This window comes from Symphalangus syndactylus, chromosome 1, assembly GCF_028878055.3.
Source record: "Symphalangus syndactylus isolate Jambi chromosome 1, NHGRI_mSymSyn1-v2.1_pri, whole genome shotgun sequence".
NCBI classification, from domain to species: Eukaryota; Metazoa; Chordata; class Mammalia; order Primates; family Hylobatidae; genus Symphalangus; species Symphalangus syndactylus.
Window position 1 is genome coordinate 63,372,732 of NC_072423.2, and position 22,779 is coordinate 63,395,510.

At 41.0% G+C, this 22,779-nt stretch overlaps 1 protein-coding gene across 15 annotated transcripts in view; it reads left to right on the plus strand.

Moving 5' to 3' along the window:
- The window catches only part of TMEM241 (transmembrane protein 241), a 147,766-nt gene that overhangs the window by 87,500 nt on the left and 37,487 nt on the right, over window positions 1–22,779 (plus strand). For 4 of the 15 annotated variants that reach the window (XM_063616554.1, XM_063616807.1, XM_063616660.1 and 1 more), the window contains 2 exons: window positions 18,344–18,385; window positions 19,425–19,522. The exons of 10 other annotated variants lie outside the window; for them this stretch is intronic. In XM_063616554.1, the coding sequence (XP_063472624.1) occupies window positions 18,344–18,385; window positions 19,425–19,522 (140 nt within the window). The remainder of the gene's footprint in view (window positions 1–18,343; window positions 18,386–19,424; window positions 19,523–22,779) is intronic. One more of the 15 variants, XM_063616688.1, reaches the window with a different exon arrangement.

The window sequence follows — 22,779 nt, forward strand, 5'->3', positions numbered from 1 at the left end:
CCAGGCTGTTCTCAAACTTCTGACCTCAAATGATCCACCCACCTCAGCCTCCCAAAGTGCTAGGATTACAGGTGTGAGCCACTGTGCTCGGCCCACATGGCCTATTTTTTAATAGCGTTAATAATTCCAATTCTAGCCGAATGTAAAAAGTAGCTGAGATATTGATTTCTGGCATGACAAAGTGAAGAGGTTGATGAAACCTCTTCCCAAAAAACAGCTAGAAAGCTGGAAGAAAACTGTCAAAAACATCCATTTCAGCTCCCTAAAAATTGACCAAATACATACAATAAACTGAGATGCATTTGTTCATGAAAACTATTAACCTTTGGGTAGGAACAGAATGAATCTGTGGTGTTCTTGCCTATCATCACTCCCATTCCCTCCTCCCCAGTGTGATAGTTCAACCAGAGCAGGCTAGGCTGTGAAACACGGCAGCCTTACCACCACTTCCAAGAGTGGGTTCACTCTGTTTGGAGGATTGTCTGTTAAATAGGCCAACTCGGTGGTGCATGAACATGAAAGGCCAGTAGCTTTACTAGCTTGAGTTGATAGTCCTGTTTGGAACAAGCAGTGGACCAGTGGTCTAGTGGGGGACTTAATAGGTAGTTCTGAGAGATGAGACAGCTATCAGGGGCTTGATTATTTTTAACATGTCCCAGATTGAACTCAGTCTGTGTATATGAGCAGTAGTGATGGAATAGGCTCACATATTCCTGGCCAGCAGAGCCTGCATGCACACACAGAGGAGCTGTGAAAGAGCTAGCAGAAAGTAAAAGCCAGGGTAGATGTGAAAACAGCCTGAGGTTTGAATGTGCTCTCCCAGCCTGCACACAAGAGTCAGGAGCAGGGAGAAGCCTTTCTGGCCCAAGGTGTTGGAGCAAAATTTCTGACTAGTCTTTGCCAGAATACTAAGCTATGCAGACATGAGGATGACCCTTAGATGCCAGAATTAAAAATAAAAACAAGAAAACAATTTGAGTAAAGACATCAGCAACTGTAGCTTATATGGGAGACAGATTTCACATTCACAGATTTAGTCCAGGAAAATCACTAAATAAGCAAAACAACAATAACAACAAATCTTGTGGGGAAAGTCAGATTTCAGAGTTGCTACCGTATGTTATGTAAAAGGTTCAGTATTCAACAAAAACATGAGAGACATTCAGAGAAGCAAAATGTGATCTGTGTGTAGTAAAAAAGCGGTCAGTAGGAACTATCTCTGGGTGTCTGTCCTCAGAAGTAGGATTTAGCCTAAAGAGTCTACAGAGCAGCTATTTAAATTTATTCAGAAATCAAAAGGAAACTATGTTTAAAGAATTGAAGCAAAGACTCAGTGAATACAGAATCTCAATAAAGAGATATAAATTATTTACAGAAAGGAAAAGAAAGAACCAAATGGAAATTCTAGAGGTAAAAAGTGTAATAACTGAACTGAAAGTGCTCTAGAGGGACTCAACAGATTTGACATGGCAGAAGAAAGAATAAGTGAACTGGAAGGTAAAGCAAATGAAATAATTCAATCAAAAAAATAGGTTTTTGTTTTGTTTTGTTTTGTTTTGTTTTTTCAAATGGAGTCTCGCTCTGTCGCCCAGGCTGGAGTGCAGTGGTGCCATCTCAGCTCACTGCGACCTCCACTGCCTGGGTTCAAGTGATTCTCCTGCCTTAGCCTCCCAAGTAGCTGGGACTACAGGTGCATGCCACCACGCCCAGCTGATATTTTGTATTTTTAGTAGAGACGGGGTTTCACCATGTTAACCAGGATGGTCTCGATATCCTGACCTCATGATCCACCTGCCTTGGCCTCCCGAAGTGCTGGGATTACAGGCGTGAGCCACTGTGCCCGGCCAAAAACAGGTTTTTTTTTAAATTGAAGAAATGTGAGCAGAGCCTCAGAGACCTGTGAGACATCAAATATAGCAACAAACATATGTGTAATAAGAATCCCAGAAGAGAAGAAGGGTTTGAACAATATTTGAAGAAATTAATTTGTTGAAAAATATTAATTTACAGATTCAAGAAGTTCAGTGAGTCCCAAGTAAGATAAACAAAAAGAGATCTAGACACATTACTATCAAACTGTTGAAAGACAAAGGAGAAAATCTTGAAAGTGGCAAGAGGAAAATTATTCAACATATGGGGGGACAGCAGTGCAATTAATGTCTAACTTCTCATCACAAACAGTGGAGGCCAGAAGGCAGTGGGGTGACACATTCAACATGCTGAAAGAAAAACCTGTCAGCAAAGGATTTGATATACAGCAAAACTATTCTTCAAATATGAAAGAGAAATAAAAACATTCCTAGATGAATAAAAACTAAGAGATTTGTTGCTAGCAGCCATATCAGTAATTACATTAAATATGAATAGACTAAATACCTGATAAAAAATAAAGATTGTCATATTGGATTTTTTAAAAACAAAACCCAGCTATATGAGCTATATGCTGTCTATAACAGTTATACCTTAAAGTAAAAGACACAAGTAGGCTGGAAGTAAAAGGATGGAAGAACCACACAGACAGTTACCATAAGAGAGCTGGGTATAGTGGCTATATTAAAATCAGACAAAATAGATTTTATAACAGGAAATATTACTAGAGAAAAAAATAGGGACATTTAATAATGATAAAAGTGTTAATGCACTAGGAAGATATAACAGTTCTAAATATATGTACACCTAAAACAGCACCCCAAGATATGTGAAGCAACAAGTAATAGAAAAGATAAATAGATTATTTAACAATGCTAATTGGAGATTTCAATACTGCACTCTCAGCAGTTGACAGAACAACTCAGTAGAAAAGCATGAATATAGAAGTACATAGAAGACTTGAACAACACTATCAACCAATTGACATAACTGACATTTATGTGACACTCCACCAATTGATTTCAGAATAGCCATTCTTCTCAAGTGCACATGGAATATTCTCTACAATAGATAGTCTGCTGGTTGACAAAACAACTCCCAAGTTTTAAAAGATTGAAATCATATAAAGTATGTTCTCTGACCGTAGCAGAATTAAATTTGAAATTCACAGTAGAAAAAATTTAGGAAAACCCCATTTATTTGGAAATTAAATATACTTCTAAAAAGTTTGTAGGTCAAGGAAGAAATTACAATGGATATTAAAAATATTTTGAATCAAATGAAAACAAATATAACATATCAAAATTTATAGATGCAGCTAAAGTAGTGCTTGAAGGGAAATTTATATCTGTAAACACCTATATCAGAAATGAATGAAGATCTCAAATCAATAACTTACGCTTCCATCTTAAGAAACTAGAAAAGAAGAAAGGGCAAACTAAATTCAGAGTAAGCAGAAGGAAGGATATAATAAAGTTTAATGTGGAAATTAATGAAATAGAAAACAGAAAAATAATGTAGAATATTAATGTTGATTCTTTGAAAACATCAGCAACATTGACAAACCTCTGGCTAGACTGACCAAGAAAATAAGAGAAAAGAGGCCAGGCATGGTGGCTCATGCCTATAATCTAAGCACTTTGGGAGGCCAAGGCAGGAAGATCACTTCAGCCCAGGAATTCAAGACCAGCCTGGGTAATGTAGTAAAACCCCATCTTTACAAGAAAAAAATTTTAAATGATTAGCTGAACACGGTGTCACATACCTGTAATCCTAGCTACTTGGGAGGCTGAGATGGGAGGCTCACTTGGGAGGTCAAGGATGCAGTGAGCCGTGATCATGCCACTGCACTCCAGCCTGGGTGACAGAGTGAGACCCTGTCTCAGAGAGAGAGAGAGATAGGAGAGAAAAGAGAGAGAGAGAGAGAGAGAGAGAGGTGTAAATTATCAAAATTGGAAATGAAAAAAATGATGTTACTACTGATCCTATAGAAGCTAAAAGGATTGTATATTGTAAATAACTTCAGATTTTGAATAACTTTATGACAGAAAATTAGTCAATTTAGGTGAAATGGGCAAATTCCCAGAAAGGTACAAATAAGGAAAACTGACTCAAGAAGAAATGAAAAATCTGAATACATCCATAACAAGTAAATAAAAATAAGTCGTAATTTAAAATATTTCTTAGGTTTTTAGGAAAAGAAAAGCTCAGCCCCAGTTGGCTTTATTGATGAATTCTATCAAATATTTAAAGAAGAAATTTTTTAAAACAAATTCTTTTAGAAACTAAAGGAAGAGGGAATAACTCCCAAGTTATTCTGTGAGGTGAGTTACCCAGCTGTAAAGCCAGATAAAACAAATAATAAGAAAATTACCAATATTCCTCATGAACATAGGGACAAATATATTAGCAAAATCTTAGCAAACCAAATTTGGCAACATATAAAAAGAATTATACACCACAATCAAGTGAGATTTATCTCAGGAATGCACAGTTGGTTTAACATACGAAAATTAATTAATGTAATACCTTATTTTCACAGAATAAAGAACAAAAATACATGATCATTTCAATAGGTTCAGAAAAATCATGACAAAATCTAGCATCTATTTATTATAAAAACTCTCAAAAAACTAGTAATATAAGAGAACCTGATAAAATCTGTGAAAATCCTATAACTAACATTATCTTTAACAAGGGAAGACTGAATACTTTCCCCCTAAGATCAGGAGCAACATAAGAATGTCCACTTTCACCATTTCTATTGAAAATTGGAGTGGAGTTTTTAGGAATGCAATAGGCAGTGCAATAGGAAAAAAAAAAGCATCCAGATTGGAAAGGAAGAAATAAAATTGTCTTTATTCACAAATGAGACCATCATATATATAGAAAATCACAAGGAAACTGTAAAAATAGTTGAAGGCAGGGTGTGGTGGCTCATGCCTATAATCCTTGCACTTTCAGAGACTGAAGTGGGAAGATCACTTGAGACCAGCCTGGGCAACATAGTGAGATCCTGTCTCTACAAAAAATAAGAAAAGTAGTCTAGCATGGTGGCATGTGCCTATAGTCCCAGCTACTCAAGAGGCTGAGGCAGGAGGATCACCAGAGCTCAGGAGTTTGAGGATGCAGTGATCTATTATCACCACTGCACTCCAGTCTGAGTGACAGAGCAAGACCTTGTCTCTTAAATAAATAAATAAAACTAGTTTTACTTTAAAATTTTTTTTTTTTTTTTTTTTTTTTTTTTTTTTGCAGAGATGAGGTCTTATGTTGCCCAAGCTAGTTTCAAGCTCCTGGCCTCAAGCAATCCTCCCATCTCAGCCTCCCAAGGTGCTGGGATTACGGGTATGAGCCAGTGCACCCAGCTCAAAGTTTTATATATTAGTAATGAAAAGTCATGTTTATAAAAATAAAATTAAGAAAACAATTCCATTCACAATAGCATCAAAAAGGAAAAAATACTTTGGAACTTAACAACAAAGAAGTATCAGATTTATACATTGAAAACTATAAAACCTTTTTGAGAGGAATTAAATAAAATCTTAAAAAATCAAGAGATGCAATATTGTTAAGATGGGAATTTTTCTTAAATTGATTCAATGTAAGCCCTATCAAAATCCCAGCAGGCTTTTTTTTTTTTTTGGTAGAAATTCACAAATTTATCTAAAATTTATTTGGAAATGCAATAGCCAAAACAATGTTGACAAAGATAAAGTTGGGGGACTTAAATTATGTGATTTGAAAATTTAGTACTAAGCTAGAATAATCAAGACATTATGGTACTGGTGTAGGGATAGGCATTTATGGTCAACTGATTTTCAACAGAGGTGCCAATCACAATGAGGAAAGAATTGTTTTTTTGTTTTTTTTGTTTTTTTTTTTTTTTTTGAGATGGAGTCTCCCTCTGTCCAGGCTGGAGTACAGTGGTGCGATCTTGGCTCACTGCAACCTCCGCCTCCCGAGTTTAAGCGATTCTTCTGCCTCATCCTCCTGAGTAGCTGGGATTACAGGTGCCCACCACCATACCCGGCTAATTTTTGTATTTTTAGTAGAGACAGGGTTTCACCATGTTGGTCAGACTGGTCTTGAACTCCTGACCTGGCAATCCACCCATCTCGGCCTCCCAAAGTGCTGGGATTACAGGCGTGAGCCACCGCGCCTGGCCAGGATTGTTTTTTCAACAAACGGTGTTGGAGCAATCAGATATCCATATACAAACCAACCTACAAATAAACAATCTTAGATCCTTGCTCCACATCATTAACTTAGAATGGATCACAGACCTAAATGTAATGCTAAAACTGGAAAGCTATTAGAAGAAAACATAACAAAAAGCCTTAATGGCCTTGGGTTTGGCAGATTCTTAGATATGACACCAAAAGCATAAGTCATAAAATAATTGATAAAATGTAGTTTACTTAAAACCTTTTACAATTCAAAAAACACCATTAAGAAAATGAAAAGGTAGGCTGGGTGCTGTGGCTCACGCCTATAATCCCAGAACTTTGAGAGGTCGAGGTGGGCGGATCACAAGGTGAAGAGATCGAGACCATCCTGGCCAGCATGGTAAAACCCTGTCTCTACTAAAAATACAAAAATTAGCCAGGCGTGCTGGCGGGCACCTGTATTCCCAGCTATTCGGGAGCCTGAGGCAGGAAAATGGCATGAACCCAGGAGGCGGAGCTTGCAGTGAGCCGAGATTGCGCCACTGCACTCCAGCCTGGGCTACAGAGCCAGACTCTGTCTCAAAACAAAAAAAAAAAAAAAAAAAAGAAGAAAAAAAAGAAAAAGAAAATTAAAAGGTAAGCCACAGCCTAGGAGAAAATATCTACAAATCATAATGTCTGATAAAGGAACTATATCCAGAATATATAAAGAATTCTTATACCTCAATGAGATGACCTACAACCCAATTTAAAAATGGTCTAAAGGAAAGCAGTTTGTTGATTCCTCAAAGAACTTAAAACAGAATTACCATTCAAACCAGCAATCCCATTATTGGGCATATAGCCAAAGGAATGTAAATTGTTCTACCATAAAGACACATGCACATGTATGTTCATCACAACACTAGTCACAATAGCAAAGACATGGAATCAACCTAAATGCCCATCAATGGTAGACTGGATAAAGAAAATGTGGCACATATGCACCGTGGGATACTATGCAGCCATAAAAAAGAATGAGATTGGCCGAGCATGGTCGCTCACACCTGTAATCCCAACACCTTGGGAGGCAGAGGCAGGTGGATCACCTGAGGTCAGGAGTTCGAGACCAGCCTGACCAACACGGTGAAAATACAAAAATTAGCTGGGCATTGTGGTGCGCACCTGTAATCCCAGCTACTCGAGGCTGAGGCAGGAGAATCGCTTGAACCTGGGAGGTGGAGGTTTCAGTGAGCTGAGATAGCGCCATTGCACTCCAGTCTGGGCAACAAGAGCGAAACTCCATCTCAAAAAAAAAAAAAAAAGAATGAGATCATGTCCTTTGCAGCAACATGGATGGAGCTGGAGGCCATTATCCCAAGCCAATTGACGTAGGAATAGAACACCAAATATCGCATGTTCTCACTTATAAGTGGGAATTAAACATTGAGAACACATGGACACAAAGAAAGTAACAGCTGACACCGGGGCCTATTTGAGGGTGAGGGATGGGACGACAGAGAGGATTGAAAAACTGCCTCTTGGGTACTATTCTTATTACCTGGGTAATGAAATAATCTGCACATCAAACCCCTGTGACATGCAATTTACCTATATAACAAACCTGGGCATGTACCCCTGAACCTAAAATAAAAGTTAAAAAAGATACAAGTTAAAAATAAATAGGCCAGGCTTGGTGGCTCAGACCTGTAATCCTAGCACTTTGAGAGGCAGAGGTGAGCGGATCACCTGAGGTCGGGAGTTTGAGACCAGCCTGACCAACATGGAGAAACCCCATCTCTACTAAAAATACAAAATTAGCCAGGTGTGGTGGCGCATGCCTGTAATTCCAGCTACTCAGGAGGATGAGGCGGGAGAATCGCTTGAACCCAGGAGCCGAGATCACGCCATTGCACTCTAGCCTGGGCAACAAGAGTGAAACTCTGTCTCAAAAAATATATATTAATAATAAAAATAAAAAATAAAAATAAATAAAATGATAATGTTGAGGCCAGACATAGTGGCTTATGCCTGTAATCCCAGCACTCTGGGAGGCCAAGGCAGGTGGATCACCTGAGATCAGGAGTTTGACACCAGCCTGGTCAACATAGTGAAACCCTGTCTCTACTAAACATACAAAAATTATCTGGGCGTGGTGGCGCATGCCTGTAGTTCCAGCTACTTGGGAGGCCGAGGCAGGAAAATCGCTTGAACCCAGGAGGCGGAGGTTGCATTGAGCCAAGATTGTGCCACTGCACTCCAGCCTGGGTGACAGATCAAGACTCCATTTCAAAAAAAAAATGTTGTTACTTATAAAAAAAAAAACTGGTCTAAACACATGAACAGATATTTCATAAAAGAAAATATCTAAATGGTTAATAAGTACATAGGAAGGTGTTTGGCATCACTAGTCATTAGAGAAATGCAAATTGAAACCATGATGAGATATCACCACACACCACTACTATAATTTTTTAAAAAGATACAGACAGTGCCAAATGTTGGCAAGGATGTGGAGAAACCAGAACATTCACAAATTGCTGGTAGGCATGTATACAGCCACTTTCGAAAACAGTTTGGTAGTTTCTTAGAAGATTAAACATAAAGTGACTACAACCTAGCAATTCTATTCTTAAGAATCTACCCAAGAGAAATGAAAATATATGGCCACAAAAAACTCATACATGAGTGTTCATATTAGCATTATTCTTTTTTTTTTTTTTTTTTTTTTGAGACGGAGTCTCGCTTTGTCGCCCAGGCTGGAGTGCAGTGGCATGATCTCGGCTCACTGCAAGCTCCGCCTCCCGGATTCACACCATTCTCCTGCCTCAGCCTCCCGAGTAGCTGGGACTACAGGCGCCCGCCACCACGCCTGGCTAATTTTTTGTATTTTTAGTAGAGACAGGGTTTCACCACGTTAGCCAGGCTGGTCTCGATCTCCTGACCTCGTGATCCGCCCGCCTCGGCCTCCCAAAGTGCTGGGATTACAGGCTTGAGCCACTGCGCCCGGCCCATATTAGCATTATTCATAAGAAATCCAAACTGGAAATAATTCTAAATGTCCATCAACTAGTGAATATATAAACAAGATATAGTATATATATATATATATATATATATATATATATATACAATTTGGAATATATTCAATAATCAGAAGGAATGGGCTATTAATACATTGCTACAGCGTGGATGAACCTCAAAAATATTATGCTAAGCTAAAGAATCCAGTCACAAAAGAATACATATAGTATTATTTCGTTTGTGTGAAATGTCCTTAAAAAGGCAAATTTATAGAGACAGAAAGTATACCAGTGGTTTCTTAGAGAAAGTGACTGCGAATAGACTCAAAGGAAGTTTTTTTGGCTAATGGAAACTTTCAAACTGGATTGTGGTGATGGTTGCATCATCATTTAACTTAATTTATTAAATTTGTTCATTAACAATCATTACACTTTATAATAAGTGAATTTTATGGCATGCAAATCATCCCTGAAAGCTATAAAGTAATAGTGCTCAAAGCACAGTGCTTAAATCCTGTCCTTTAGGATTTAGGACATTTTTTTTCCTGTGTATATGACTTTACCTATTTGACCACTAGTTTCAAGTCTCTTTTTTATTTATTGTATTTTTCTTTTCTTCTTAAATTCTGAGGGAAGTTTATAATTTTCTCCTCAATACTTCATTCAGAAGAGGGAGGATTTTTAATTGGCTGCTGTGGTTTAATGCTAATTCTTCTTAAATGAAAATTGGATTCAATGAGCCATTAAGATCTATCTCTTCCAGGCTCGGGTACATCAAGCAATCTCCCCTCTCTCTCTCTTTTTCCTATTTGAAAATAAGCTTGTGATCCTCCATGGTAGAATATGTATCCATTCTTTGAACCACCTACACATCAAAACGTGCTGACATTTGAAATACGACAAAATCGTACTTAGCAATATAGCATTCCCATGATGTCATTGTGCCTACACTGGGTGCCAGCATGTTCAGAAAGTGACTCAGAAGGATGTTTCAGTGGTGCCAGAGGAGAATCGGGCTTATGTGAAGATTAAAAAATACACAGGAGGGAGGTCATTCAGGGGGCCGAGGGGCCTTCTTCACTGCTCCAAAAGGACCCATTTGGGGGCTGTTTTTGAAGATGTCACATCAACTTCATCAGTTCCAAGTTCTGAGAGAAGGCATCCATGTCTCTCTCTGGTCCTCACCTTTTTCAGTATCTTCCTCAGATCTGAGAATACTTAGCATGGGGGAAAAGTGCCTTTGAAGTCATTTTAGGTTGTTATCACTATTATTGTTGTTTTTCTCTCTGGGCATTTGAGAAAAAATTTAAGAAGCCAAAAGTATCGGAATTTTTAGCAACCCTTTAAAAAATAATTTCTCGTTTTGGTAAATTCGGGCATATAAAATCTAACTGCATCTTCATAAAATCTTGTGATCCCCTCTCACATATGATGTAAAGCACTCAGACAGAACAAAGCCAACAAATTGAAGAGAAATGCAGGGACGTGTGTAGACGTGTAAGGAAGATGTGGTGTGTGTGAGTTTATAGTTTTCTCCTAGTCAGTTTCTCCAGCAGATTTCAATCCTCACATGAGAATTCTTCCTGGATTGAGTAGTGCCTTGTCTTACTCTTGTTAACTTCACACTGACTTGAGTTCTCAGCATCACTGGGAAGAAGCAGCGGAGGTCAGAGTGAGTTTGTGTGGCGCAAGAGCAAGGGGTGGAGAAGCTTCCCTGGCCAGCAGCGGCAATGCTCGTGGGGCGTGAGGAGCCAGCCTGTGCTCCTCCTTTCAAAGCTGCCTCTGTAAGGTCACTTTCTTCCTTTAAAGCTGATGCCATAACTGCTACCACCATCTCATGTCCCGAAGACAATGACGGGCAGAAAACCCAGCCTTTGTCTGTTTTTTTCTATGGCCCTGGGGAAATAACTTTTCGTAGCTTGCTCAGAATAAGTCTCTTGATTTGGTTTCATTTATATTTTCCATTGTTAGAATTTCATCTTTCATATACACAGGACCAAGATGAAGGTGGCCCTCACTCTTGGGCCGTGCAGTGCTGGATTGGTGCCTGAGTGTGAACAAGCACCTCCTCAAATGCCGCAGCCTAGGCGCCTCACTTGCCTCCCCTATCCTTTCCCTAAAACTATGTCATAATGTACTGCTGGCCTGAAACAGCTGGCAACTCCATGGGATTTAAGATATACTCAATTCTCTTTTTTTTTTTTCAGAGACAGGATCTCTGTATCACCCAGGCCAGGGTGCTGTGATGTGATCATGCAACTGTATCCTCAAACTCCTGGCATCAAGCAATCTTCCTGCCTCGGCCTCCCCAGTGGCTGAGACTATAGGCACACACCACCATGCCAGGCTACTTTTATTTTTTTTGTAGAGATGAGATCTTATTATGTTGCCCAGGCACTAGATTCTTACAGTTTGGGTGGTACTAGAAATGTCCTGGGCAGTGATAGGAGAGAGGCATACACAGAGGCTCTAGTCTTGTCCATGAGGTGCGTGGTAGAGAGACTGGGATTTCAGGGGGGAAAAGGAAAAGAAGAAGTATTCACTGTTTGACTTTGGTCACTACTGGCGGAACCCCTCTGCTCTAGTCTGAATGTCTGTGTTCCCCTAACATTAATACGTTGAAATCCTAAGCCCCAAGGTGATGGTAGTAAGAGGCGGGGACTTTGGGAGATGAGTAGCTCATGAAGGCAGAGCCCTCATGAAGGGCATTAGTGTCCTAGTAAAAGAGGTCCCAGAGAGCTGCCTTGCTTCTTCCACCCTGAGGACGCTGTGAGAAATTGCCATCTCTGAGACAGCAGCCCTCACCAGACACGGAATCTGCAGGGGCTGTGACCTTGGCTTTACCAGCCTCCAGAACTGTGAGAGACAAATCTTTATTGTTTGTAAGCTACCCAGCCTATAGAATTTTGTTATAGCAGCCCAGATGGACTAAGACACCCTGTAATCCTCCATTGTTTCATCTGTAAAGCAAGGAGTCTAAACTAGAAAGATATCCAAAGATAGCGCACAAACGTTATGATGATAACAAGCTCTGACAGTGTCGACTATTTTTTCTTTTTTTTTTTTAAAGAAAATATATGCTTTTATTTTTCCGTGATTACAAACACAACTGAATATCAAATGCACAAAGTAAGAATTATACAGGGAAAAAAAATCAGATACGTTCATATATATTATCACCTTTTCAAGGCTATTTCCATCCAGAATAACCTTGGTTTGCCAGGGCCAATAGAAAGAAGTCACAAAATCGCCTTTAGTCAAATGTGTGTGTTTGCTTTCTTCTGTAATTCCAATACCTCCACCATCAACGACTTGAGATAGCTGCCAAGGTGTTACATAATCAGTGCCAGTGTCTTCATTTATTCTACAACGAAGGCTGTCACTTCACACTTGGAAGTTTGCACAGCGGCCAGGCAGAGGCGCTCCTCACTTCCTAGACGGGGTGGCGGCCGGGCAGAGGCTGTAATCTTAGCACTTCGGGAGGCCAAGGCAGGCGGCTGGGAGGTGGAGGTTGTAGCGAGCCGAGATCACGCCACTGCACTCCAGCCTGGGCAACATTGAGCACTGAGTGAGTGAGACTCCGTCTGTAATCCCAGCACTTCAGGAGGCCGAGGCGGGCAGATCACTCGAGGTCAGGAGTTGGAGACCAGCCTGGCCAACACGGCGAAACCCCGTCTCCACCAAAAATACAAAAACCAGCCAGGCATGGTGATGTGCGCCTGCAATCCCAGGTATTTGGCAGGCCGAGGTAGGAGAATCACGGGAGCCTGAGGCAGGGAGGCTGCAGTGAGCCGAGATCATGCTGCTGCACTCCAGCCTGGGCAACAGAGGGAGACTGTCTCAAAAAAAAGAAAGGAAGGAAGGAAGGAGGGAAGGAAGAAGGGAGGGAGGGAGGGAGGGAGGGAGGGAAGGCCAGTGTTGACTATTGTATCTGGTATTCAAGACTAAATGCTAATCACATTTACATTCAATTGTAGCATTATATAATGATCTGCTAGGAACTATATTATTAATTATCAGTGCCTACTTAATAAAGCATTTGCCAGATTTAAAAATTATGTAATAGACTGATTAAAGTAGGAAATATGCAGCAATCTGACCTTCTTTCACCCCTGTCTCCAAATTCTACCTTCTCTTGTGGATGATTGTGTTGTAAATGCTACAAGCAGTTAATTGGGTTGTTTATCTCTCTTTTTGCTTTGTTTGGGCAGTCAGAATTTATACTTATAGGCTGGGTGTGGCGGTTCATGCCTGTAATCCCAGCACTTTGGGAGGCCAAGGCAGGAGGATTGCTTAAGGCCAGGAGTTCAAGACCAGCCTGGGCAACATAGCAAGACCCTATTTCTACAAATGTTTTTTTTTAATTAGCCAGGTATGGTGGCTTGTACCTGTAGTCCCAGCTACTTGGGAGGCTGAGGCAGGAGGATTGCTTGAGCCAGGAGTTTGAGGCTGCAATGAGCTATGATTGCACTACTGTACTCCAGCCTGAGCCACAGAGTGAGACCTTGTTACACTTATGGCATGGGATTTTCCTTCCCATTGCTCCTTAGGATAGAATGCTGTTCATACTGTCAAAGTGAAAGACGGGCAAAGCCTTCTTAGATATGGTCCCATGTAAGTTCTAGAACCTGGAGCGCATTGTGGGTACAGAAGTTGGGCACAGAGTCAAGGACCGGGGGGGGACATATTGCAAAATTAGAAAATGCTAGAACCTGTGATCCTAAGTGTTTCAAAGCACAATATATGAGATAATGTATGTGAAAATGGCTGGGGGGTGCAAAAGTGCTCTGCAGACACAGAGCATTATGTAAAGTCATACAGACCTTGACCAAGACTTAATTTGAACCGAGCTTTTGAGTCTTGTCTGCCACTTTCTAGGTGTATGAATCATTTTTTCTCATCTGTAAACAATGCAATAATAATGTCTATGTTATTGAGAGGATTAAATAATATGTAGACAGCCCTAGATTAATGAGAGCCAGCAGTTGGCAGATCTTCCTTGACTCCCATCAATCTGCTGTTTTAATTCTCTCATGAAATTAACCAGTGATTTCCTGGGTCTGAATTTACTGTTTGTATTCACTAGTTCTAGGTAGTGAATTTAGTTGTGGACTGTCTATTCTAGACACTGCTCAGAATTCAGCATGCATGAGGACAAGGTCTCTCACTGCATATTTAATCAGTTATTGTCTCACAAAAGAAGCAATTGATGCATCATTCACAATGTTTTTAAACCTATATAAAGAGTCATTGATTCAGAACATTTGCTCTGCATGTGAAAATGTATGTTTGGTGGTTTCCATGGAGACCACCCTGCTGGCTGTTCTGTGATCACTCACTAGCCTTAATTATACACTGGAATTGCCAGGGATCCTTCAAAGCTGTCTCCATAACAACGCCTCCTTGTGGGTAACATGACCGCCATCCCTGACCATGTCTCCCATATAGAAGTTTCCCTTAAGAGTTGAAAACAGTCAGCTGGTTAATTTCAGCCTCTTTTTGATGTATCCTTATGAAGATCTCTTAGCGGCCTAGGAATTTTTCTGAGTTTCAACTGCCTATCTCTCCTGCTATTTTTCCAGGTTCCAGGAGCTTGGGTGAAAGTAATAGCAAGGCCTAATGTCTTTCTTTCTTCAGTGACATGTTGACATTGACATGTGTCTTGATCTATTGCCACAAATATTGAACTAAGAAGGAGTCTTGGTTATGTCACTTTACTAGATAAAATTAAACCTGTTTGAAATATACAATGAACTCATGAAAGTGTTGTCAACAGATGTTATTAAGATTCCATGTTCAGAATTTTAGAATGTCTCCAAGACCATTGGTAAAACTCTCGATGTTTCTGGTGGAATTAAGAGAAAAAGATGAATTTTTTTTTTTAACGTGGAATAATCACACAGATTTCATGACTTCTAAATAATGTAATTTTTTTTGAGATGGAGTCTTGCTCTGTCGCCCAGACTGGAGTGCAGTGGCACGATCTCGGCTCACTGCAAGATCCTCCTCCTGGGTTCATGCCATTCTCCTGCCTCAGCCTCCCGAGTAGCTGGGACTACAGGCGCCCGCCACCATGCCCGGCTAATTTTTTTTGTAATTTTAGTAGAGACGGGGTTTCACCATGTTAGCCAGGATGGTCTCAATCTTCTGTCCTTGTGATCCGCCCGCCTCGGCCTCCCAAAGTGCTGAGATTACAGGCGTAAGCCACCACGCCCGGCCTAAATAATGTAATTTTTTACCCTTCACTAATATTTTGAGATACATTTGTAGGGAAGTTTCAAGGCTTAACATTGACTCATACCTTGAACTTCTGAGGAGGTGACAAGTAAACAAATCTCTCATAGTCTGTAATCATAGTTCTTATAGGTTCAATTTCTGGTACACACACACACACACACACACACACTACAAGGGAAATCCTAGAAGTATGTTTACGAAGCCCATCACACTTTGCTCTCACTGGGTCAAGTCTATGCTGAACAGAGTTGGTTCTCTTCATTTTTCTACTTTGTATTCTATTACTACTGTTATTTCTTTCTTTCTAGTCATCCTTGCATTCTCATCCTGATTCCCACTATCTCTTGGGTGGGGAGCCTGTTACTGTCTTTCTCCACCCCCTGGATGGTGAATGATAATCACAAAAGAGGGGGCTTCTCTCCGCAGTTCACTATTTGAGGTTCTTCCCATCTTAGCTGCTGAAGACACCTCACTCCTCCTTCCCATCACATTTCTAAGCTCATTTCAGATATAACTTTCTCATAGCAGTTTAGCATTCCTTTTCTTCCTTCAGTTGTTATTCAACACCTTCATATGTTCTGGAAGGGTCTGATGAAAATACATTGTTAAACCACATGAAGCTGTACTGTAATGTAACTTTTATATTGAAAGACCATGCTTAAAAAAATCTAATTATGGCTGTTCCCTAATTAAATCATTTTTCTTTTCACTGTCTCAGCGGCTATGGCAATGAGAATAATTTTTCATGGAAAATTAAAACCTAGAGGCAGCAGCATAATTTCCTTTGCAGACTCTCGCTCAGCAATAATAACAGCATGTTTGATGTCTTTCCATGACATCACCGATGAGGCGACAGGAACATGAAGTGGCAAGTTTGGGAGCTGCCATTCGCATGGAAACAGCCAGCCAAGAAGTTAGTTATCTGGGAGTTGTTTGTTTATGAACAAGGTTTTTCTGCAGGGAACGTGGGAGGGGAAATACAGTTTTGGATTCAGGAAAAATTTTTAAATTCCAATTCCTATTGTCAAAATAATTCATGGAGAAATGAGTGCTATGAGTGGACATTTTGCTGTTTTGAATAAGGTTCTTGTTTTTTTTTTAATTTCTAGTTATGTTGTCTTCATTTTTTCCGAGCTATTTTTAGTGCCTTTGATCATCACAATCTTCTGTGTTGCAAAAATAGGATAACAATTCTGTTTCACAACTTCTGACTTGAATGAATTCGCTCATTTATCATTTGTTCGTTTACTGGGGAGATGTCATTACTTTCTGTAAACTTCCCGACTCTAAGGTTTTTATGGGTGCCGTTAGTATCCCAGATAATTTTTTAAAAAATGAAAGTCATTTTTGCAACATAAAGGCCAGTTAATTGGGAACATTTGCACAGCTTCCTCTAGGGGATGAATTGATGTGTGCTTGGTTTATTGTAGTATGGTATCCAATAAATGAGTATGGGGTGAGTACTCACTCAAAAACTGATTTTATTCTGCACATCTTTGCACTCCCGTCAGAAACAGAGAAAGGTGGAATTCTGCACATATCTCGTAAAGTAACTTCATTGCCCATTTTCTTGTGATATACCCATTCCTTCCTTTCTTTGTGCCATTTATTCTATAGGGGTTCGGTTTTCTTTGTAAAGACCCTCTGTGTGTATCCCTAAAATTAAGTTCCCTAAGGTGTGGCTGAACATAGGGTAGTTAGCAAAGAGCACAGCAAGTTCTGCTGGTGCCCAAACCCGAGGGCAGACCATGGCCAGGACTGATGGCCTGTGTCAGCAGAGTGACTGCCATAGTCAAAGCAGACCTAGATGAAGCAGCTCTTGGGAAATTTGAAGGAGTAGACTTTTTTATGGGAAAGCTGAGTTTGGATGCATCAATGATAGAAAGGCATGACATGTAAATTCGAAACAATTTTAGCAGATATTTACTTGGTGCAATTTTGTGAAAATAACTGTTCTGTTACATTGTGCCTTAGAGACACAGTGTTGTGGCCTGGTACCCGGATGCTTCCTCACACTTGTTTTCCTGTTCTATCCTCAAAAGTGGAATTTGTGTAAAGTGTAGTTATTCGCCCATTTTTTTCCTGCTTAAAATTGCTCTCCTCTCTTACAAAAAGTAGTCCAAATTTGCTTTTTCTCCTTCTTTCTTTCTTTCTTTTCTTTTTTTTTTAAGACAGAGTCTCACTCTGTCGCCCAGGCTGGAGTGCAGTGGTGCGATCTCAGCTCACTGCAATCTCTGCCTCCCAGTTCAAGCAATTCTCCTGCCTCTGCCTCCTGAGTAGCTGGGACTACAGGCCCGCGCCACCATGCCCAGTTAATTTTTGTATTTTTTTTTAGTAGAGACAGGGTTTTACCATGTTGGCCAGGCTGGTCTCGAACCCCTGACCTCAAGTGATCCGCCTGCCTGGGCCTCCCAAAATGCTGGAATTATAGTCATGAGCCACCGTGCCCAGCCGGCCCCTTTTCCCCTTCTTCAGCGTTGGCATTTTGTGCTAACCTGGACGTTCTTTAGGTGAAGATTTTTGGTGGTGTTTTGTTTATGTATAAGTAGACTGTGTCTGATTTTAAGGCCAGACAGTGAAGTATGAGCCAATTGTGCTTGTTTATAGGACTCCAAAATAGCCAGTTAGTCAAGTATGCAACAAGAAAAGTTTTTAAGTCAACAACTAATTGCTTTGTATCATGTAAATACAGCTAGCCATGAGACTGAATTTGTAATTTTGGTTGTTTCTGTGCAGTTTGACAGGAGAAGGGTTGAGGGGGAGCATTGTGTGGGGAACAGGGTCTCCTTGGCCACATTTCCATGTCAGTCTTCTTGTGTGAGCTCTGGGGTGGGGTGGGGTGGGGCTTGCTGCACAAGGAGCAGGCCCAGGATTGCATCTGTGTCCAAGAAGAATTCTGTCTTGTTTCTTTCCTGCCTCACCCTCAGGCCATTATTCCCTACCTGGGGCTTTATGTGTTTTCTGCACAATTTTCTGGTGTGGTTACGGTTGGCCTTGAATATAGTAGGTTATTAGTCAAGATTTGGTATATCAAATGCCCACCACTTTCCCTTTTCTCCCCTTCAGGAGAAGAAAAGTAAAGGAAAACAGAAAAATAATAATAATCAGGTAACTGTACTTCCCAGCAATCCACCTGCTGTATCAGCCTGTGAGCCCAAGGAAGGCAGGGCACATCTTACTCAGAGTTATATCCCCAGCACCTAGCAGAGCACCCAGAGGCATAATTTGAACTGCAAAAGAGTTGGTGACTTTTACAGTACTTCCAAAATTTGTAGTCCAAATGGAATTAGGAGCCATTATTTTCAAGTCTCAGGTTAGTCCTTTGTACAATGACTACCCCTCCGCCTCCAGAAAAGAACAAAATAATTTATTTTTTCAATGTTAGATTTATCTTCTTGGAATTTGAAGTCTTCAGTTTCAGTGATGCAGTCACCAGTTGCTACCTGTGCCTTGCCCTCTGCCCAAAAAGGGAGGGTTTGTTATCTGTGAAAACATATTTTTTTCTTCAGGTGGGAGTAGGGGTGTTCTGGTAACTTCAGGCCTTGCATTCCCACCTTGGGAATTTCACTGGGAGCAGTGTTGATCCTATTATTCCAAATTGCCAAACATTTGCTGCCATTTGGCTGTGCCATTCAGAGCACTTTGCTTCCTTCATGCACTCTTAAGATGTTAGGGTAAGGCAGTACGACACTGTGGCAGTTATTAAATTTCATCTTTCTTTGGAGTATGCTATATACATTCTGTGCTTTATAGATAGCTAGAACACTCCATAAATCAGAATAGGAGTTCACTTTTAAGCACTGAGAGAGTGCCTTATTTTATCCCCAACAGTTAACCAGCCCAGTTTTGAGCCCATAGGCAGACAGTAGATGTATCTTTGATTGGGTTATTGAGCTATTGCTGTGTGAACCACCCAGATCTGATCAGTCCTAATTATTTGAAGCCTGTATCTTCTATGAAGTCAGCCATGCTTACTATTATTTTCATCAGATTATAGTTGGGCTTTTTAAAGAATGTTTACCCTAAGAATTATGTAATATATAACCTGGTTTCAGTACTTATGCTTTTCATGAAGGTTTTCTTTTCCCGGAAATTTTTTTTTTCATATTGCTTTATGCAAAGATGTTATGTCAGCAAATGTATTCAGCAGGTGTATAGAGTATCCTGTCTTATAACCGGCTATGGAGATGAGACTGTAGAGAGTAGTGACAAGCAGCCCAGCATTTCGGAGACAGAAAGACCTGGGTAAGAATCTCATTCTCTGGCAATATGACCTTGGAAAAATCAAATAACTTATTTATGTGTCAGTTTGCTTATATGTAAAATAGGAATAATTGCATACACTTCACAGAAATGTTGCAAGAATTATTTAAAATAATGTATGTTAAGCAGTTACTGTTAGCTTTTTTTTTTTTTTCAATTTTTGAAGTATCTCAGCGGACCTGATACATCATTTTATCTAACATTTTGGAAGTGCTACACTGGTGTTTAAAGAAAAGGAAAAAAAAGTGAGTCCTGAAGATTGTTAGATGAGTCCTCCGTTGTTAGGTGAAATTTCAGCTTTCAGTTTATATTTGGTTGGTAGTAAGAGAATGGGGAATTGAGAAAATGTTGTATTAACTCTGATGTGGAATCACACATCCGAAAGATGGTTACGGTGAAAACAATTGGCAATATCAAATGTTGGTGAGGATTGTAGAATGACATTTATGCTTTAGAAGATACCAAAGCTAAACAACATCTACATAATAACCCAGTAATCCCCCTCCTCAGTATTTACCCAAGAGAAACAAAGACATATGTTCACAACAAGATATGTTTAATGTTGTGGAATTAGATGGTGGTGGTAGCTGCATAACTGTGAGTATACTAAAAGCTATTGAATTGTACTCTTCCACAGGGTGATTTTATGGTATGTGCATTATATCTCAGTAAGCCTGTTATTTAAAAAAAAAAAAAAATACATGTTCAAGGCCAAGTGTGGTGGCTCATGCCTGTAATCCCAGGGCTTTGGAAGACCAGGGTGAGAGGATTGCTTGAGGCCAGGAGTTTGAGACCAGCTAGGCAACATAGTGAGACGTCATTTCTACAAAAAAAAAATTCTTTTTTTTTTTTTTGAGACGGAGTCTTGCTGTCACCCAGGCTGGAGTGCAGTGGCGCGATCTCAGCTCACTGCAGGCTCCGCCCCCCGGGGTTCACGCCATTCTCCTGCCTCACCCTCCTGAGTAGCTGGGATTACAGGCTCCCGCCACCTCGCCCTGCTAATTTTTTGTATTTTTAGTAGAGATGGGGTTTCACTGTGTTAGCCAGGATGGTCTCCATCTCCTGACCTCGTGATCCGCCCACCTTGGCCTCCCAAAGTGCTGGGATTACAGGCGTGAGCCACCACGCCCAGCCAAAAAAATTCTTTTTAGCCAGGTGTAGTGGTGTGTGCCTGTGCTCCTAGCTCTTTGAGAGGCTGAAGTGGGAGGATTGCTTGAGCCCAGAAGTTCAAGACTGCCGTGAGTTGTGATCACTCCACCACACTCTACCCTGGGCAACAGAGCAAGACTCTATCTCAAAAAAAAAAAAAAAAAAAAAGACATGTTCAGGAAAATCCATGGCAGCTTTATTCATAATAGCACCTAACTAGATGAAATAGTCTGTAAATTTCATCTGTCCATACAATGGAATCCTCACTGCAGTAGGAAAGGGCACATGGCCACAGAGGGGATTCGGGATGGGTGAATGGATTGGGAGGAGTCTGCGGAGCCTGGTGCAATGCTGGGAAGGGCTGGTGTCTCTGTCCAGGTGGCAGCTGTGTGGGTGTTAATGGGTATAAATGCTCAGCAAGCCGTGTACTTGAGATTCCTGTGCCTCAAACACTACACGGTATTTATGTTATACTTCAGTTTTAAAAATCGGATGTGGATGCTGTAATGGTGCCGCGCTCAGAAAGCAGAGCCCCACGTGCTGAATCTGCCCTCCTGTTTGTTGGCCACTGGGAGGAAAAACAGGCCCGGCAGCTTCTCGAGCAGAGCCCTGGGGCCCCTTGCTTTGTGGTGTCTCCTGTACTACAGGTGGTGGCAGGGGCGGCGGGTTTCATTTGCTGGGAAAAGGACACCTTGCGGCTGGGGCCTTGTTATTCTGGGTGGTGGCCACGGTTTCTCCTGAACATCGTGGTTGGAGAGGGTTTCTAACAGATCTTCGGCTCGGTGCCAAGGTAAAGAAGGTGAGCTCAGACTTCCCGGTAGCATTGCAGAAGCGTTTCTTCCTCTGTTCGTGCCCCACACAGGCGCGCTTTTCCTTCAGGGGCTGTGACTAATTATGGAAAACGGCACACCTGCCACTCTCTCAGACCATGAGGTTTAATTGAGTGAACACTGGTGTTCCGGGGCTCTGCCTCTGGCTGAACGCTCCTGCTGGGCTGGGGCCTCCCGAGTAGCTGGAAGTACAGGTATGAGCCACCACGCCTGGCTAATTTTTCAATTTTTTTTGTAGAGATGGGGTCTCGCTAGTTGCCCAGGCTGCCCGTGGGCCTTTTGTGAAAGGCTCCGCGTTGGTGGCTCTCCTCTCGTGTGGGTGCTGCTTGAGCGTCTGACTGTGATGGTGGTGAGCAGTCTCCTAGGGAAGGGGTGCTTGTGTTTGGACCCCCCGTGCTTTGCTGCTGTTGAATTTTTCTTTACATGTAACTGTACGATGTAGAAAACACCTCCAGGAAACTGAGAGGCTGGTGGAGACTAATGGAGAACAGATGAACGTAAGGGAAGTAGGTTGTCACGGGAGCCAGGAACTCACTCTGCAGCTCGGCAGAGCAGAGCCAGGCCGTTAGGGTGCACCTTAGGGACACCTGCAGCCCAACCATCCAGAGATGAATGCCAGACATGGGCAGGCATGGGCCGGGGTGTGGGAATGCAGATGGTGTGGTTTCCTGGTCAGAGTTTGAATTTTCCTGTAGGTATTTAATGTAGGGAGTATTCATCATTATTGAAGCAAATAACTTTCCCCTTAACTCGTGACTTTAATTTTGACCCATGACATCTCTAGAAAAAAAACCTTAGAAACCATGTAGTCCACTATCTTCATTAAAAAGTTCAAAAGGCTAATTATAGAAAATGTAGAAAGTAATGAAAAAAAAGCTTATGGGACTCTACCATAATAGACATTTTAGAGTATATTCTTTGGGAAATTTTTTTTATACACACATTCCTGAGGTTTTCTATCTGTTTTTGCAGAAATGGGATTGTTCTTCACCTGTTGGGTTTCTTTTTTTTTTTTTTTATATACTTTAGGTTCTAGGGTACATGTGCACAACATGCAAATTTGATACATAGGTATACACCTGCCATGTCGGTTTGCTGCACCCATCAACTCATCATTTACATTAGGTATTTCTCCTAATGCTATCCCTCCCCCAGCTTCCCACCCCCGACAGGCCCCGGTGTGTGGTGTTCCCCACCCTGTGTCCAAGGGATCTCATTGTTCAGTGCCCACCTGAGTGAGAACATGTAGTATTTGGTTTT